General features: G+C 36.8%; 1 protein-coding gene across 1 annotated transcript; it reads right to left on the bottom strand.

Annotated features, from left to right (window-relative positions):
* Nucleotides 1-2: 2 nt before the first annotated feature.
* Nucleotides 3-20,282, bottom strand: LOC141369255 (uncharacterized). The gene is made up of 14 exons (XM_073874843.1): nt 20,154-20,282; nt 19,899-20,063; nt 17,769-17,946; nt 16,872-17,650; nt 13,822-13,986; nt 13,454-13,626; nt 12,501-13,262; nt 12,068-12,209; nt 8,880-9,044; nt 6,966-7,110; nt 5,749-6,884; nt 3,719-3,883; nt 2,958-3,138; nt 3-2,084 (listed from the first exon to the last, which is right to left on the bottom strand). The coding sequence occupies exons 1-14, from the start codon at nt 20,157-20,159 to the stop codon at nt 1,198-1,200; spliced, it is 5,049 nt and encodes a 1,682-aa protein (XP_073730944.1). The 5' UTR covers nt 20,160-20,282; the 3' UTR covers nt 3-1,197.

Below are 20,282 nucleotides of genomic sequence, written 5' to 3'. Positions count from 1 at the left end.
CATGTTTTGTTCTGCAAGTTATTTTATTACACACGAAAATGAATACATACATTATATATTAGGAGCTTACAGCTTACATTCAGATGTTTAGTGATGCCATAGGAATTCTTACATCTAATGAGGAGAAACACGCTATAAAAGACAAAAAATCTTAAACATTGAGTGAAGCAGTACTTTCAGATAAGCAGACATGATCAGTGATAATATTTAGATTCATATAAAGTGTCCATTTGACCGTGGTCACAAAACAACATCACAAATCATACAAATGTTACATGTTTTCATCACATCATGTGGCCTTAAATTGAAGGTAGGTCTAAAGGTGCAGTCATCACACAAGATGACAACATTTTTTAAAAATACAGTAATTACAGGAAGTAAAAATATTTACAAGTACAAAGGATTTTTTTTTTTTAATTACACCAAAAACATCTAACATTGTGGATGAACATAAAAAGTAAATGCATTTACAATGTGACATTTACAGATTTTCACATAATTTATAAACAGCTTATGAAAATCTAATTCACTTGCTTCTGAATGACTCAAATTTAACTCTTACATTTTGTCTTTTGATAGACCCGGCGCACACATACGCAACCCCGGCAAGGATGTCGGTTAGTAGACACGTCCCTTACTGCTGATTGGCTACAAGTGTGTTTTGGTAGTCGTCCTGACTCCCTTTTCCAAAGGCCATTCATTTTAATCCGCCGAAATCGCGGATGCCGCAGTGGAACATCACTCGTTCGAATCAGCTATCGCATCCGTTTTAAGCGATTTAAACTTTTCCTTTTCGTTAAAACCCAAGCAAAGAACAACGCTCGAAGCCTTCATATCTAAAAAAGAGGTTATCACTGTCTTACCGACTGGATTCAGCAAAAGTCTGATATAGCTCTGCATATGTCATCTCCTTCATCGCTCTGATTGGTTTTAGGCCCAGAGGCATTTGAGCATTTTAAAAGCATTAGCATTTAGCGTCTTCAATCTAGACTTGCATGTCTTTGGACTATAGTGGGATGAAACTGAAGTACCTGAGGAAAACCCATGCTTACACAGGGAGAACATGCAAACTCAACACAAAAAAACCTTGGGATTTAGTCAGGGCTCAAACCTTCTCACTGTAAGGCAACACTCACTGAATCACAATGCTGCTCAAATAGAATGGACTTAAATCAGGAAAAACATAATAGGGGCTCTTTAAGGTTTTCCTCCAGCATGAATTTTCATGTGCACCTCAAGATCACACTTACGAATGAAGCTCTTGCCACACTGATCGCACCTGTAAGGCCTTTCTCCAGTGTGATTTCTCATGTGCACATTAAGACGGTATTTACCATCAAAGCTCTTTCCACACTGGCCACATATATAAGCCTTTTCTCCCCTGTGATTTCTCATGTGCATGTTAAGACCAAAACTGCGAGTGAACGTCTTTCCACACAGATCACATCTAAAAGGCTTTTCTCCAGTGTGAACGCTCATGTGCCCATTAAGGTCGGACTTACGAATAAAGGTCTTTTCACACTGATCACACCTGAAAGGCTTTTCTCCAGTGTGATTTTTCATGTGCCCATTAAGGTCGGACTTACGAATAAAACTCTTTCCACACTGATCACATGTGTAAGGCTTTTCTCCAGTGTGATTTCTCATGTGTACGTCAAGATCGAACTTACGAATGAAGCTCTTTTCACACTGAGCACAACTGTAAGGCTTTTCTCCGGTGTGATTTCTCATGTGCACATTAAGACCAAACTTGCGAGTGAAGCCTTTTCCACACCAATCACATCTGTATGGTTTTTCTCCAGTGTGAAGGCTCATGTGCCCGTTGAGGTCAGACCTACGAATGAAGCTCTTTTCACACTGATCACACCTGTAAGGCTTTTCTCCAGTGTGAATGGTCATGTGCTCATTAAGGTCACATTTACGACTGAAGCTCTTTTCACAGTGATCACATTTAAAAGGCTTTTCTCCAAAGTGAATTTGCATGTGAACAATAAGGTCACACTTATGAACAAAGCTCTTTCCACACTGGGCACACGTGTGAAGATTTTCTCCTGAGTGAATTCCCTCCTTCGCCACTATCAGATCTAAAATGAACAGAGAAAATCATTATAAAACACAATTGACCCTTCGCTTAGCCACACCCAAAAACTGCAACAGGCCAATTGTGGTTTACAAACTACAACTATGCGTGCAAGGTCTGTCAAGCTTTCAAGCGAGGGAAACGTCATGCAGAAGCGTTAGCGTATAGATTGTGTAAATCTGATACCTGGTATTCTAAAAGTTTGGACAGGTTGGTGACATTTTTCCCTTCTTGAAACTTAAAACCCAAGGGCAGAAATGCCAGACGTGGATCAAGCATTGTTGACAGGATTAACAAAAACTCATACGTTTGCTCCAATGTAAGAGCACGCTAATGTTAGCTAATAAAACGTTAGCTAACTCAGTACATCATTGCTTGGAAAAATGACGTTTTTTGTTCATTATGCATATATTTGAACGTAAAATAAGATTATTAAAAGGCAAGACGGAGGCTGACTGACATATTAATATTTTAGCATTTTGATTATAGACGACCTACCCCTGACTACCCCCAATCTGATCAAGTCTCTTCCAGGGTTAGTTCTATAAGCGGGAGAATGTTATCATTGCAAAGTGGTCAGGCTAACGTGTTGTCTTTTGTTTATTTCAGTTTACATCAGTTGCATGTTATGTCGTGGATATATCCCTCAAATGCATACTGTAGTCCCTTTTGTCTTGCTCTCTCACTTGTTCGCCAAAAAATGACTAATTATCTCCTTGGGCATGTCTGACACCGGTGCATACATACTGTAATAGATTTGACAGACTGTGAAAGCTTGACAGGCTTAGCAACAGTAACTAAGGAGGGCGGGGCTTAGCGAAGGGTCTATTGGACACAGTAAAAATGCACTGTTTAAATATTAAGTAAGGATACACACCTGAATCAATCAAATCATCTTCATCTGTCTGCGATCCAGCTTCTGTGACTTCTTGTGTCTGATCCATCCCACAGTCCAGCAGATTCACTTTTGTCTTCGGGTCTTCATCATTACAGACAGAATCCAGAAGCTCTGTAGATGTTTGATCAGTGAAGCCACAGAGAGAGACACCAGATACATCCTGGAAATAAGCAGAGAATAAAACACAGAGCTTTGATGTGTTATGAGTGTGTTTCACTCATTCACTCATAACAGAAAGTCATACAGGAGATAAACAGCGTGAATGTGACTTAATGATGACAGATATTTAATATTTGGAGGAGTTACTCAATAGTTGATCTTTACTTTGTGCAACACCTATAATAATTCATATCGCTACATCTGTCAGAAAGACATAAATAAATCTCTGGTTGAGGAAACCTAAACTCCTGAAGTCTGTTCCTATAAACTTTTCGCTTTAATCAACTTTTGAGTCAAGTACCTCAGGTAACTCAATTCACAGATTAATGTCCCATGTCTTCTAGCTCACACTCCACTTAGAAGACCAATTTGGTCAGGTAACGGTTTATACAGCTTGTATTGATGTACTTTCACTATAGCAGCAACACTGTGTCATTCACTGAGACCTCAAGTCAACACTGAACATACAAATCTCAATCATCATGACAATTAACAAACATCATTTATCAAACAACAACACAATACATATAACGTACGTTGTATTTTTACAGTGTACAGGATGAAATGAGTGTTTAAGAAACCTTTGTGTTGAGTTCATCTCTCTGTCTGAGCTTTGACTCCAGTAACGCCACCTCTTTCTTCAGCTGAGAGATTTCTGTCATCAAATCATCAATATCCAGCATGGACAGATCAGTTCCTACTGATTTACAGCACATCACATCCATCTCATCTCTCATGATGAACATCTGAACACAAACACATCACCATTATAATATTCACACGAAAACATAAAAAACAGCAAGTCACAAGAAGCAAGAAACTTCATTCACCAAAGACAGAAAACACAAAGATTGTTAACACAACTGATAAAAGCATAAAGATTATAAACACAACACTTACTGCTGCTCGACTGTGAGCTTCTTTTCTTCATCTGTTGTTTTATTTAACACGCGGTGCGTTTGCGCCACCTGCTGGACTGGAGCGTAACGCAGCTGCTGCTTGACAACAGTCATTTACCATAGTTACACACTCATCCCTATGATTTACCACAGTTATCATATGAGAGCAACAGAGAAATATACAACACTGTATTTATTCGTTTAAAGGAGAAACCGTTTACAGAGTTTGTGTGTTTTACACATCAGTTTAAACTCCACTCAGATATGAAAGTAGATCACAGGATTCACGCGACTTACTGAAAATTCATGTGAAATATGCACGTGCATGTCTACACTTAAAACTTATAATGTTTTCATAAGTAAATAAACAGTACTGCTCGTTTCGTTTATGTTTAATAGTAGAAAGTTGTAAGCGATTTTACATTTCTGAATACTCACCAGTTTTAAACATGTGAGGTAACAAATGTCGCCTAAACTAATTATTTACCTGACAACGTTGGTTTGAATTAAAAGTTAAGTATTAAGATGTTATAATGCGTTAATTTTAGTAAATGCTATTATATTAACAGATGCAAACAGCGACTTCTGCTCTGACCGTTAAACATGACTGTTGGGAGCGCATTTAAATTTCTTCAGAGCGCGAAAGAGTCAGACAACCCAAAGACTACATTAATTAAACTACACAATTTTTTTTTTAAACTCATCAACTACATTAAACAGCTGACGTGGATTCGTAAAAATAAATTCATGTTCTTAAAATATTGATTTGAGTGTAAATTATTTTATTACAAATAAAAATAAATACATCCATAATTGTCTATCAGGAGCTTATATCCAGATGGGGTGATGCCAGAAGAAATTTTCACATCTAATTAGAAACACACTAAAAAGAAATGAAAGACAAGAAATCGTAAACATTGACTGAAGTACTTACAGATAAGCAGACATCAGTGATAATATTTAGATTCAGAGTCCATCTGACCATGATCACAAACAACAACAAAATCAACACGATCATACACGTTTTCATCCCTTCATGTGGCCTTGCAAATAAGATTCAGTATTTACAAGAAGTCTAAAGTAAAAGATATCAGATTTTTCAGTATCCTTTACTTTATTTTCCACCAAAAAACATCTAGAATTGTGGATGAACATAAAAAGTAAATACATTATTACCATGATATTACAGCTCTGCTTATAAAAATCTAATTAACTTGCTTTAATTTAACTCAAATCCTTGAAGCGTACAAACCTCTGATTCATCGGCCCCTGATTACCCTGCACTTTGAAAAAAATGTGTTGATAAAATATTAGCATTTGTGAATTAACATTTTGTTTCTGCTGAATGATTACATTGCAAAGCAAGGATAATTTAAGGATTTTTACCAAATTACTGCATAAGATCTTAGGGATCTTCTAGCCTAAACAAAAACAAAAGTTTATTGTGGATGAACTGTGCTCTTCATCCCTGGATCTATGCGTATAGTTATTGAAACAGATGAATATAGACGCAAATGAATCCAGACCCAAGATAATCCAGACGTTTGTGAAGGGCAGTTTAGGATCTTCAATTCATCTAGACTGAACTAACGGATGGACTACAAACCGAGTGTTCACTATAATCCAAGTGATGTAATTTCTGTTAGAGACGATAAATCGCTTTAGAGTGGACTTTGGGATAAAATCAGGAAAAGCATAATAGGGGCTTTTTAAGGCTTTCCTCCAGCGTGAATTTTTTTGTGCAAATCAAGGTAGCACTTACGAATAAAGCTCTTGCCACACTGGTCACATCTAAAAAGCTTTTCTCCAGTGTGATTTTTCATGTGCACATTAAGACGGTATTTACAATGAAAGCTCTTTCCACACTGATCACATCTAAAAGGCTTTTCTCCGGTGTGATTTCTCATGTGCAGTTTAAGGCCAAAACTGCGAGTGAACGTCTTTCCACACAGATCACATCTAAAAGGTTTTTCTCCAGTGTGAACGCTCATGTGCCCATTAAGGTCAGACTTATGAATAAAGGTCTTTTCACACTGATTGCACCTGTAAGGCTTTTCTCCAGTGTGATTTCTCATGTGCACATTAAGACGGTGTGTACTTTCAAAGCTCTTTCCACACTGATCACAAGTAAAAGGTTTTTCTTGGGTGTGATTTCTCATGTGCATGTTAAGGCCAAAACTGCGAGTGTAGCCCTTTCCACACAGATCACATTTATAAGGTTTTTCTCCAGTGTGAACGCTCATGTGCGCAGTAAGTTCGGACTTACGAATAAAGGTCTTTTCACACTGATCACAACTGTGGGGCTTTTCTCCAGTGTGATTTTTCATGTGGCCATTAAGGTCGGACTTACGAATAAAACGCTTTTTACACTGAGCACATGTGTAAGGCTTTTCTCCAGTGTGATATCTCATGTGTACGTCGAGTTCGAACTTACGAATGAAGGTCTTTTCACACTGAGCACAACTGTAAGGCTTTTCTCCGGTGTGATATCTCATGTGCACATTAAGGCCAAACTTGCGAGTGAAGCTCTTTCCACACAGATCACATCTATAAGGTTTTGCTCCGGTGTGAACGCTCATGTGCACATTAACGTCAGACCTACAAATAAAGCCCTCTCCACACTGATCACACCTGAAAGGCTTTTCTCCAGTGTGATTTCTCATGTGGACATTAAGGCCAAACTTGCGGGTGAAGCTCTTTTCACATTGATCACATTTAAAAGGCTTTCTTGCAAAGTGAATTTGCATGTGAACAATAAGGTCACACTTATGAACAAAGCTCTTTTCACACTGGGCACATGTGTGAAGACTTTCTCCAGTGTGAAATTCCTCCTTCGCCACTATCAGATCTAAAATGAATAGAAAAAAATCATTGACACGATTAGACACAGTAAAAATGCACTGGTTAAACATTAAGGGAAGATACATACCTGAATCAATCAGATCACCTTCATCTGTCTGTTCTTCTGTGACTTCTTGTTTCACTTTCGTGCCACAGTTCGGCAGATTCACTGATGTCTTCTGGTCTTCATCTTTACAGACAGAAACCAGAAGCTCTGTAGATGTTTCTACATCCTGAAAATAACATTAAAACAAACACATAGTAGATATGTTGCTTTATTAAGTGCAAAAATGATCCAGAGTCAGTGTTACATGTCCATTTACAACCCTAAGATTTACCTTTAGAGGGAAATGGTCTATTATCACCTTATTTGAAAGGGTCATGAATAATAATGTTGAGCTCTGTTCTGATTGGCTGTTTCTCCTTCAGTAGCTCTGTGTGTGTAAACAGATCTTATGTTTGAGTCTGTATCAGATTTTGAGGAATAATCAATTGTTTGGAGATTGTTCATGGATGTTTCTGAGTGGTAAGTTTGTGTTTTTTCAGTATGGACCTGCAAAATTTAACTGTAACGTCAATAGTAGAACTTCAGCCTAAACACTAGCATATAGCATTAACTAGCACATAGCGCTAACTAAGCAGGTCACAACTTTGTTTTTAGCGTTGCAACAACATTGTACTTAATGTTAGAGTGTACATATGCCCGGTTGCATGAAACTCCTTAAGTTAGGGTTTCCCTGAGGTAAGGGATTTATTTAAGAGGTCTTAACTGTCACCCTTACCTAAGCGTTTATACTAAGTATTTTACGGTAGTCTCTGCCAAAACACGGCAGCGGAGAAGCAGTTGCTATAGTTACAAAATCACACAGCGTATACAAATCAACGCACGCAGCTCAACAGACGGCGGATTTGTGTACAATGAAACATCGCAAATAACAGACTGTAAAGGGCCGCATGTATAAAACCTGAAAGTAATTCAAACTGGAAACACTTTAGATTGACGGACGATCAAACCGCTATTCTCCTAATAAATGCGCATCACTTTGCTCTAAGGGATTATTTTGAATGCGCGTTGGTACTTCATTTTCTCAAATAACCATAAAATCAGCAATCGCATGTGACATAAAGGGACCTGTTATAGTCCCTTAAGTTTTTGTAGCAACGCATCTTAAGCAGAACTTAAGGTAATACTTTAGCATTTAAGGGTAAATAATTATTGACAGCCTTAAGTTTCACTTAAGGGTTTTTCTTGCAACCCATTTTTTATTAAAGAGTAACTAAACCCTAATCCAACTTTTTTTAGTTACTGATCTGTAAGAATGATGGTTTATTAGTGCTGTTCATTGATTTTATTAAGTTTTTTGACATTTGGATATAAAGTGTTTCAATACTGCAATATATGGTGTAAAAACGTCTGAGTGCTGCCCTCTTCAGGTTGAACGGTGGCTACTGCAGTTGAATTTTCCTATTGGATGTTGGGTCCAAAAAATGACTCGTGACGTAAGCAGTTTCAAGCTTACCACGCCCTTGTAACGATCTCATCACACACTTGGTACGAGATTAGTTCGTCCCCTCTATCTCTGAATCTGCCCACTTTTCTTGCATTTTTCAAATATTGCCAGTGGGTGGAGTCAGGCTATGACCAGGGGTTTAGTTACACTTTAAGGGCACCCTTAACCTTATATTTAAGGGATTTCTTAGCTTAAGGACTTTCATGCAACCGGGCACAGGACTGTAAAGTCTCTTATTATTCATCTATGCCTAGATAATTACAGTTTTACATTCTACGGCACCTTTAATGTACATTTGTTTGCACAAACATTTTAGTATCTGAGACCAGTCAACAAATGAAACATTGTCAAGGGCCAATCTTACTTATAAAAATAAATAAACCTACTCCTCCTACTTAAAAAGATGTTTGTTCAAGTTACTTTATTACGCTTGTTAGAAGAACATTTTTATGTTTTATTCTTTAAAAGCATAAAATGAATGTTTAAGAAACCTTTGTGTTGAGTTCATCTCTCTGTCTGAGCTTTGACTCCAGTAACGCCACCTCTTTCTTCAGCTGAGAGATTTCTGTCATCAAATCATCAATATCCAGCATGGACAGATCAGTTCCTACTGATTTACAGCACATCACATCCATCTCATCTCTCATGATGAACATCTGAACACAGAAACATCACCATTATAACATTCACACAAAAACATCATTTCAATAGAATTATAAACGGCAGCAGCTTTAATATTAAATCAATAAAACAAAACCTTCATTACTACAGAAATAATATTTACGCTATATCATATCAAGATTTTAAAGCGTCTAAAAAAATATTAAGTTACAGTAAGCGAGAAAAAACACAAAGATTATTAACACAACTGACAAAAGCATAAATATTACAAACACAACACCTACTGCTCGACTCGACTGTGAGCTTCTTCTTCATCCTCTGTTGTTTTATTTAACACGCGGTGCGTTTGCGCCACCTGCTGGACTGGAGCGTGACGCAGCGGCTGCATGACAACAGTCATTTACCATAGTTACGAGAGCAACAGAGAAATATACAACACTGTATTTATTGTTTCTACAGATATCTGGTAACAAGTCGTCTAAAATAGTTACCTGATAATGTTGGTTTAAATTATAAGTCAAGTATTACAGACTAATTGTTGAAAAATTACCACACAAGATGTTATAATGCGTTAATTGATAAACTACATAGTGCAAGCAGCGACTTCTGCCCCTCTGACCGTTAAACATGACCGTTGGGAGCGCATTTAAATTTCTCCAGAGCGCTGAGGAGTCTCAGACTACATTTATTAAACTACACTAAATGTATTTAAAACTCATCAACTACATTAAAGGGATCATTTGACTTATTTCTCCACGAACAACAACATCTGGAACTGTGAATAAACATAGAAAAATGAAAGTAATACATTATTACAATGTGACATATACAGATTTTTCACGTAATTCATGAACAGCTCTGCTTATAAAAATCGAATTTACTTGATTCTGAATGCCTCAAATTTAACTTTTAACATTCAAATATTTACATCCACTATCCTGGCAAACTTAAGCAAATCCTCAAAGTCACTCACACTGTGAACTTAAAGGTATAAACTTCATCACATCTCATTTTAGCAAATTACAGCAGACGATATTAGAGATCTCCCTGCTGAAAAAAAAACAATAAAACCATTACAGAAAATTCTAATGGTTTTATTGGGAATTTTATTAGTTCTAATGGAATATGGCCCAAAACACACTGTATTGGTTTTTGTTGGTCTCCAATAGTATGTATTGATTCTAATGGAATATGGCTCAAAACACACTAAAGTGTGGGGGTTTTAATGGTAAAAGCTAATGGTTCCTATTGGTATTTTAATGGAAACCATTAGACATTTCTGTAATAGTTTTAATGTTTTTTCAGCAGGGTTGGGTATGGTTGCAGCAGCCATCCATAAATTCTTGCTCAAACTGAAACATGCGGCGGTTTCCCAGACAGGGTTTCGATTCAGGACTCTGCCTTATATTACAACATTTAAGCAGTTTTTACAGACATACAAAAACAATACTGTTGTGGATCTTGAGAAAAAAACAACAGCACTGTTAAGATTTGTCAGTACCATAGACTGTAAAAAAGGTGTTTTTAAATTAAGGCAGCTCAATGTCTTTTAGTCTGAGATAAGCCATGTCTTGGAAACTGCCTGAAAGTCCAAACTAGATGCTCAACTACTAGCTAGTTGTAACTAATTCATTCGGTTGCACCACCTCTTCTTAAGGCAGAACGTAGCCAATAGGTTGTAAGCTCTCTGTAAAGTAATACATAGTCTTATAATATAACATTTAGCTTTAATAATAGCAGTCTTTACATTTTTGAGCAGAAACTGTGTTGAAATGTCGAAAATTACAGTTTGATTCAAAGTTATTTGCTTCACCGTTAAAACACGTTTACATTTAATGCTACTCTACTCGTCATAAATAAATATATACAGAAGCTGTATTTTAATCAAAAAAGTAATTATCTATTAATAAGCATCAATTAACAAATACTAATACACAACATCTGAGACACAACATTTGTTTATGACTTATGATTTTATTTGACATTTACAACACAAACTGATGCACAAAGAGGTTCGCTTGAGCTGTTTAGGATGGGATCGTGTTGAAGAGCTGCTAACAAGCTAATTTATTTACATAATGCTATCTCTCTTAAAATATGTCATATATGAAGGACTGAAATCTGCGGAGTAAACAAAAGCTTATTTAGTTCAGTCACTCTCCCATTTTATTCCAACCGTTACTCCTGAGATCTCAGGCAAATAAAGGATTATGTAGACACAAGTTAATCTTTTAGAAAGTCGACCATTACGCCATCCAGGACAGCCAGAAACCTGGAAGTGGTCATTGATGATCAGCTTAGCTTCACGGAGCATGTTGCCAGCACCCCTCGCTCTTGTAGATTCATTCTTCACAATATTTGGAAAATGAAACCTTTCTTAAATGAGCACGCTACACAAGTCCTATAGTCCAAGCTCTTGTCCTGTCCAGGCTGGACTACTGCAAATGCCCTACTGGCTGGACTCTCAGCCTGCACAACCAAACCCCTACAGATGATCCAGAATGCTGCAGCAAGAGTGGTCTTCAATGAGCCAAAGAGGGTGCACGTCACTCCTCTCTTTGTCAAGTTACACTGGCTCCCTATAGCAGCTCGCATCAAATTCAAAGCTCTGCTCCTGGCTTTTAAAACCACCACTGGACCCTCAGCACCCCCTTACCTTCACCTGCTTATACAGCCTCATGTACCCTCTCGATCCCTGTCCTCTAACACCGAGCAACGCTAATAACCCATCTCTTCCGCCATTACCTCACATCCTTAATATAAGACTTACTATCTTTCTCTTTTCCTTTTTTCTTGATCTCTATCTATACATTCTTACACACACACAAAAAACAGACTATTTCTAGTGCACTTATGTTTTGCTGTTCTTGTGTTGCTATAATTGCTTCTATTGTTTACCTCATTTGTAAGTCGCTTTGGACAAAAGTGTCTGCTAAATGACAAAATGTAAATGAAACAAGTTAATCTTGACACATTAGTTTGTGGAAGGGCAGTTTGGCGTCTTCAATTCATCTAGACTTGCAAGTGTTTGGACTATAGTGGGATGAAACTGAAGTACCTGAGGGACACCCATGCTGACACAGAGAGAACGTCTCAGGTTACACATGGGAACGAGACGCTGCATCACCAAGATGATGCTTTGGCAATGCGTCACGCAGAGGGGTTCCCAAAGCGTCACCTCGGAAAGCAGCGCGAGTTCCCTTCAAATGAACCATGCAAACTTCACACAGAAAAACCTTTAAATTTAGTCAGGGCTCAAACCTTTTTGCTGTAAGGCAACAGTATGACCCACTGAGCCATAATGCTGCTCAAATATGTGAGGTCTCATCTGTGTTTTCTCTCATGCTTTTTAGCAGAGGAATGTCTTCACGTGTTGCTTCAGATCATTTACAAAGATGAATGTTGTTCAGACACTGTTCACACTGAAATGATCTCACTCCAGATAGAGAAGATGCTCTTTCAGAGTCACACATTCAACTTTTCACACAAATCACGTCTTTAAGCTTTTTCTTGAAAGTCTCGTGTGAGTTTTCATGTGTGCCTTAAGGTAGGAAATGTTAATAAAACCTTTTCCACATTGATCACACGTAAAAGGCTTTTCTCCAGTGTGACGTCTCATGTGTAATTTAAGATAGTACTTAGAATAAAGGCTCTTTCCACACTGATCACATCTGTGAAGCTTTTCTCCAGTATGAATTCTCATGTGCATGTTAAGAGCATACTTGCGAATAAAGCTCTTTCCACATTGGTCACAACTATAAGGTTTTTCTCCGGTGTGAATGTTCATGTGAAAATTAAAGTAGGATCTACGAATGAAGCTCTTTCCACACTGATCACATCTGAACGGCTTTTCTCCGGTGTGATGTCTCATGTGCACGGTAAGGTCACGCTTATTAATGTAGCTCTTTTCACACTGATCACATTTGTGAGGTTTATCTCCAGTGTGAATTTTCATGTGTCTCTTAAGTTTATATTTATAGGCGAAGCTCTTTTCACAATGAGCACACGTGTAAGGCTTTTCTCCAGTGTGAATACTCATGTGGGTTTTAAGTTTATATTTATTGCCGAAAATCTTTCCGCATTGAAGGCACACAAGAGGATCCTTGGCTGTTGTTGTTTGCTTGTTGCTCTTTTTTGGTGACAAATTCTTCTCAGTCATTAAGCAGCTCAGAGATTCTTCCTTGGGTATGAAATGTTGAGGTTTCTCCTCCGTTATATTGAATGGTGAACTTTCCTCCTTCACTATCACATCTACAATAAACAGAGAAAATCATTGTGACACAATTTGACACAGTAAAAAATGCACTGGAAATTTTTGAAATTATAACTGTGTTTGTGCCCTTATTATTACTGAATATGGGGCAGTTTTAGCCTAGTGCTTAAGGCACTGGGATATCTGGGATAGCTGCTTACTTTCACTTTCACATTAAGGGAAGATACATCTGAATAAATCAAACCACATTCATCTGTCTGTTCTTCTGTTACTTCTTGTTTCACTTTCATCCCACAGTCCAGCAGATTCACTGATGTCTTCTGGTCTTCATCATTACAGACAGAAACCAGAAGCTCTGTAGATGTTTGATCAGTGAAGCCACAGAGACAGACACCAGATACATCCTGGAAATAACATTAAAACAAGCTGAGAATAAAATACATGGGTTAAGAAACTATGTCATTCACTGAGATCTCAACACTGAGCACACACACATAATGACAATCAACAAACAGCATTCATCAAACAACAACACAATAAACACAACAGGTAAGTTGTATTTTTTACAGTGTAAATGATGAAATGCGTGTTTAAGAAACCTTTGTGTTGAGTTCATCTCTCTGTCTGAGCTTTGATTCCAGTAACGCCACCTCTTTCTTCAGCTGAGAGATTTCTGTCATCAAATCATCAATATCCAGCATGGACAGATCAGTTCCTACTGATTTACAGCACATCACATCCATCTCATCTCTCATGATGAACATCTGAACACAAAAACATCACCATTATAATATTTACACAAAAACATCATTTCAATAGGTTTATAAACTACAGCAGCTTTGTTATTAAATCAAGAAAACCTTCATGACTACAGAAATAACTCCGTCTGAAAACATATATATCACGTCAAGAGTTTAAAGAACTCTGTTAAAAAACATCAAGTTACAGTAAGCGAGAAAAAAACTTAATTCGCCAATGAAAGAAAACACAAAGATTATTAACACAACTGATAAAAGCATAAAGATTATAAACACAACACTTACTGCTGCTCGACTGTCAGCTTCTCTTTTCTTCATCTGTTGGTTTATTTAACACGCGATGCGTTTGCGCCACCTGCTGGACTGGAGCGTGACGCAGCTGCTCCTTGACAACAGTCATTTACCATAGTACACACTCATCACTATGATTTACCACATATGAGAGCAACAGAGAGAAATATACAACACTGTATTTATTCGTTTAAAGAAGAAACCGTTCACAGAGTTTGTGTTTTTTACACATTAGTTAAAATTCCAGTCAGATAAATGAAAGTACATCACAGGATTTACGCGATTTACTGAAATCTGCACGTCTACCTCACACTTGATATTTAAAATGTTTTCAATAAGTAAATGAACAGTAACTTACAAATATAACTGCTAGTTACATCGTTAAATGTACAAAGATATTATAGTGATTCAAATGTTTCATCAAAATTTCGTTACCACACATTTTGGGCAATTCTTTATAATAACACAAATAACTACGGTAAACAGGTTTTCTTTTGTGCAACACCAAACTCTCAATATATGTACAATAGTCAGAATGTAAATTTGTAACGTTAAGCAATTTGAGAAATAACAATATGACTTACCGAATTCCTAAAATAGTTAACTTACCTGATTATGTTGGTTTCAATTACAAGTCAAGTATTACAGACTCATTGTTGAGAAATTGGTACCACACAAGATTTACGCTGTTAATTTTAGTAAATTATATATTATACTAACAGCTGCAAGCAGCGACGTCTGCCCCTCTGACCGTTAAACATGACCGTTGGGAGCGCATTTAAATTTCTCCAGAGCGCGAAAGAGTCTCAGACAACCCAACGACTACATTAAACTACACCAAAAGTATTTAAAATAATTAACTATATTAAAGGAATCATTTAATTAATTACTCCAACAAAAAGAAAAATCTGGAACTGTGGATGAACATAGAAAAATAAAAGTAATACATTACTAGCTACAATTTGACATATATACATATTTTTCACCTAATTCATTAACAGCTCTGCTTATGAAAATCTTATTTACTTGATTCTGAATTTAACTCTTAACATTCGAATATTTACATCCTGGTATATCCTCAAAGTCACTCACACTGTGAACTTACAGGTATGAACTTCATCACATCTCATTTTAACAAATCACTGCAGAAGATATTAGAGATCTGGGTATGATTGCACCAACCACCCATAAATTCTTGCTTAATCTGAAACATGGGGTGGTTTTCTGGACAGGTTTAGATTAATCCAGGACTCCACCTTACTTTATATTAGAACATCTTATATTAGAAAAAAACAATCCTGTTATGCATCTTGAGACAAAACAAAAGCACTGTTACATGTTAAAATATGTCAGTACAAGGTGTTTTTAAATTAAGGCAGCTCAAACATGCATTTTAGTCTGGGACTATGATAAGCCCTGTTCAGGAAACTGTCCCAGGCTCCACACTAGAGGAACTAATTCTGTCCTTCATTCGGTTGCACCACCTCTTCTTAAGGCAGAACGTAGCCAATAGGTTGTAAGCTCTCTGTAAAGTAATGCATAGTCGTATAATATGACATTTAGCTTAATAATACAACAGCAGCCTTCACATTTTTGAGCAGAAACTGTGGTGAAATGTCGCAAATTACAGTTTATGTTTGATTCAAAGTTGTTTGCTTCACGTATAACCATTAAAACACGTTTACATTTAATGCTACTCTACTTGTCATGAAGCTGTATTATAATCCAAAAAGTAATTATCTATTGATAACCATCAATTAAAAAATACTAATACACAACATCTGAGACACAACATTTGTTTATGACTTATGATTTTATTTGACATTTACAACACAAACTGATGCACAAAGAGGTGTGCTTGAGCTGTTTAGGATGGGTTTGTGTTAAGGAGCTGCTAACAAGCTAATTTATTTACATAATGCTCTCTCTCTTAAGACGTGTCATATATGAAGGATTGAAATCTGAGGAGTAAACAAAAGCTTATTGATTTAGTTCAGTCACTCTCCCATTTTATTCCACCCATTACTCCTGAGATCTCAGGCAAAAAAAAGGATTATGTAGACACAAGTTAATCTTTTAGAAACAAGTTAATCTTGACACATTAGTTTGTGGAAGGGCAGTTTAGTGTCTTCAATTCATCTAGACTTGCATGTGTTTGGACTATAGTGGGAGGAAATTGAAGCACCTGAGGGACACCCATGCTGACACAGAGAGAAAGTCTCAGGTTACACATGTAAGCATGGTTACCTGAGAAGGGAACGAGACGCTGGGTCACCAAGATGATGCTTTGGCAATGCGTCACGCAGAGGGGTTCCCAAAGCGTCACCTTGGCAACGCAGCATGAGTTTCCTTCAAATGAACCATGCAAACTTCACACAGAAAAACCTCTGAATTTAGTCAGGGCTCAAACCTTCTTGCTGTAAGGCAACAGTATGACCCACTGAGCCATAATGCTGCTCAAATATGTGAGGTCTCACCTCATCAGAGGTAAGTCTTCACGTGTTGCTTCAGATCATTTACAAAGACGAATGTTGTTCAGGCACTGTTCACACTGAAATGATCTCACTCCAGATAGAAAAGATGCTCTTTCAGAGTCACACATTCAACTTTTCTACACAAATCACGTCTAAGTCTTTTCTTGAAAGTCTCGTGTGAGTTTTCATGTGTGCCTTAAGGGAGGAAATGACAGTGAAACCTTTTCCACACTGATCACACGTAAAAGGCTTTTCTCCAGTGTGACGTCTCATGTGCAATTTAAGATAGTATTTCCTATCAAAGCTCTTTCCACACTGATCACATCTGTGAGGCTTTTCTCCAGTATGAATTCTTACGTGCCTGTTAAGAGCATACTTACGAATGAAGCTCTTTCCACATTGGTCACAACTATAAGGTTTTTCTCCGGTGTGAACGCTCATGTGAAAATTAAGGTAGGCTTTACGGACGAAGCCCTTTCCACACTGATCACATCTGAACGGCTTTTCTCCAGTGTGATGTCTCATGTGCACAATAAGGTCTTGCTTATGAATGTAGATCTTTCCACACTGAGCACACGGATGATGTTTTTCTCCATTGTGAATATTCATGTGCACATTCAAGTAAGACTTCATATGGAAACACTTTCCACACTGATCACATTTGTAAGGTTTATCTCCAGAGTGAATACTCATGTGGGCTTTAAGTTTATATTTATTGCTGAAAATCTTTCCACACTGAGGACACATGAAAGAATCCTCGGTTGTTATTTTTAGCTTGTTGCTATTTTTTGGTGACAAATTATTTTCGGTCATCAAGCAGCTCAGAGATTCTTCCTTGGGTATGAAATGTTGAGGTTTCTCCTCCGTGATATTGATTTGTGAACTTTCCTCCTTCACTATCAAATCTGAATTGAACAGAGAAAATCATTGTGACACAATTCGACAGTAAAAATGTACTGAGAACTTTTGAAACTATAACTGTGTTTGTGCCTTTATAATTAAACATTAAGGGAAGATACATACCTGAAAAAATCAAACCATCTCCATCTATCTGTTCTTCTGTGACTTCTTGTTTCACTTTCATCCCACAGTCCAACAGATTCACTGATGTCTTCTTCTGGTCTTCATCATTACAGACAGAAACCAGAAGATCTGTAGATGCTTGATCAGTGAAGCCACAGAGACAGACACCAGAAACATCCTGGAAATAAGCAGAGAATAAAACACACTATGAACACTTTAGATTTTTTAAAAACAAGAGTAAACACTGCTCAGGAAAGATATGTTAATAAATTTTACTGTTAGCTTTTTTTATGCAGATTGCATTTAATAAGCTTGATCATGGTTTCTGTGGTTCAAGACTATATTTAAGGTATTGACAACTGTCGAAAGGTCATTTGTGCAAAAGTACAACAAATCCACAGTCATCCTGAATATAATCCAAAATAATGAAATTCTGAGGTTTTATTATAAATGGCCAAACATTAACACACATACAAGTACAATGATACGACTCTTTAAATATGTTTTACTCATTTTATACCATTTTCTTTGATTGGATGTATGTGATTCTGGCGTGTCCTAGACACTGCTCAGCTAACTTTAATGAGTGTAAAAAGTGAATAAATCACATAAAAAGTTCATTTTTATAATTTATATTAAATTTTCAAGCATTTTGCAAGTGTCCCTGAAATTGCTGTCCACCCTGTTATTTTGGGGTAAACGCCCCTTTAAGAAACCGACTGATCCCGTCCCCTCTTTGGTCTTTCTTCAGTGGAGGACATATTCACACCTGTCTTGTTGGTTCAATTGAATCAAACTCAAGTTGGTTTCCCCCCTTGGTGCGAACCTTTTGGGCAGGTGTGAATACAGCAATCGAACTTGTGTGCAGACCAAACAACCGTAATAAGACGTCTCGGTCCGGTTAAAACAAACTTCAGTTGAGGTGTGAACATGTACCGAACTCGATTCGACCCAAATGTATTACGTTATTATATTACATCGCTTTTTACGTGCTAGTGGGAGACGCGGACATTATGTCATATATATACACTGTACGGCAATTGAATACCTTTATTGCAGTAATTCTCAAAGTGTGGTCCCCAGTGGTCCACCAAAAGATGACCTAAACTAGGCAAGTGTTTATACAATTTCACTTATTTAAGTAGATTTTTAATGCACTTGCGAAACTGTGAAATTAGTTCTTGCCTTTCTGTTTTAATAACGTAAAAATGGATCGATTGGCTAAACCAAAGAGGAGTCAAAAGAAAAGATCAAGCTGAAAAGCAGCTAAAATCCACAGATCTATTATGTACTAGTTTTTGTTTCATGCGTAAAATGTAATTTCAGTAATTTTGGACATTAAGGGGATTCAGTATTTTATTGTTACCATAGTTACAACCATAGACTTCATATACCCATCAACTCAGTTTTAAACTAATGGCTCTTTGGAATGACATTAAGTGGGACCTAGGCTGTTATAGTATGTTTAATTGCAGGTTTTTTTCATATGTGCAGTTTGTTGTTCATATTAAGCTGCAACTCATTTCACATTTACTTTTTCAAATGAAATAAAATTCATATAATAATTTCTGAACATAGCATTGCATTTGTTTTAAAAAAAATAGTTTTTGACTTGAACCAGTTGCATATTAAACTTAAACTTAGCTTATCCTTCCTATTTTGTTGTTTTTTGGGGGAGTGTTAGAGTGGGATTCTGTTAGGTGGTCCTCGGAAAAAAATTGGAAGATAAAGTGGTCCTTGGGGTGAAAAGGTTTGAGAAACACTGCTTTATTGAAATAGTAGAATAATATGCATACAAATCATCCATCTAAATCTGTATAATTTTACTTCAGTTAAAATAAAAAGTCGCATTATTTTGCAATCCTGCATTATTTGTTATTTTATGGCAAAATAATAGCAAAAATTAAAAATGTCTCATTTATGTCTCACTTATTTTATATGTTCTCATTAATATCAAATATTTATGCGGCTGAAGTGGTTAATTATTTTAATAACATTTTCCTTATCCTGGTGACCCAAATTTTTGCGCAAATTTCTTCACAAAATAATCAAATCTTTGTTCAAGTTACTTTGTTAGATGAACCTTTTTTTTTTTTACAATTTAAAGGATGAAATGCGTGTTTAAGAAACCTTTGTGTTGAGTTCATCTCTCTGTCTGAGCTTTGACTCCAGTAACGCCACCTCTTTCTTCAGCTGAGAGATTTCTGTCATCAAATCATCAATATCCAGCATGGACAGATCAGTTCCTACTGATTTACAGCACATCACATCCATCTCATCTCTCATGATGAACATCTGAAAACAAAAACATCACCATTATAATATTCACACAAAAACATCATTTATAAACAGCAGCAGCTTTGTTATTAAATCAAGAAACAAAACCTTCATGACTACAGAAATAACTCCGTCTGATTTTAAAGCAAGTTACAGTAAGCGAAAAAAACCCCGTCATTCACTACAGAGAGAAAACACAAAGATTATTAACATAACTGATAAAGTATAAAGATTATA

Source organism: Misgurnus anguillicaudatus, chromosome 13 (assembly GCF_027580225.2).
Source record: "Misgurnus anguillicaudatus chromosome 13, ASM2758022v2, whole genome shotgun sequence".
Taxonomy (NCBI): domain Eukaryota; kingdom Metazoa; phylum Chordata; class Actinopteri; order Cypriniformes; family Cobitidae; genus Misgurnus; species Misgurnus anguillicaudatus.
The sequence above is the reverse complement of the archived record's forward strand: the minus strand, read 5'-3'. Positions and strand labels throughout refer to the sequence as shown.

Excerpts from the sequence above, each read along its gene's own strand:
- LOC141369255 (XM_073874843.1), bottom strand. Across the intron at positions 17,947-19,898 it reads GAGATGAACTCAACACAAAG|GATGTTTCTGGTGTCTGTCT; the intron begins GTTTCTTAAACA and ends GCTTATTTCCAG. Across the intron at positions 13,987-16,871 it reads TTTGTGTAGAAAAGTTGAAT|ATGTTCATCATGAGAGATGA; the intron begins GTGTGACTCTGA and ends TTTTGTGTTCAG.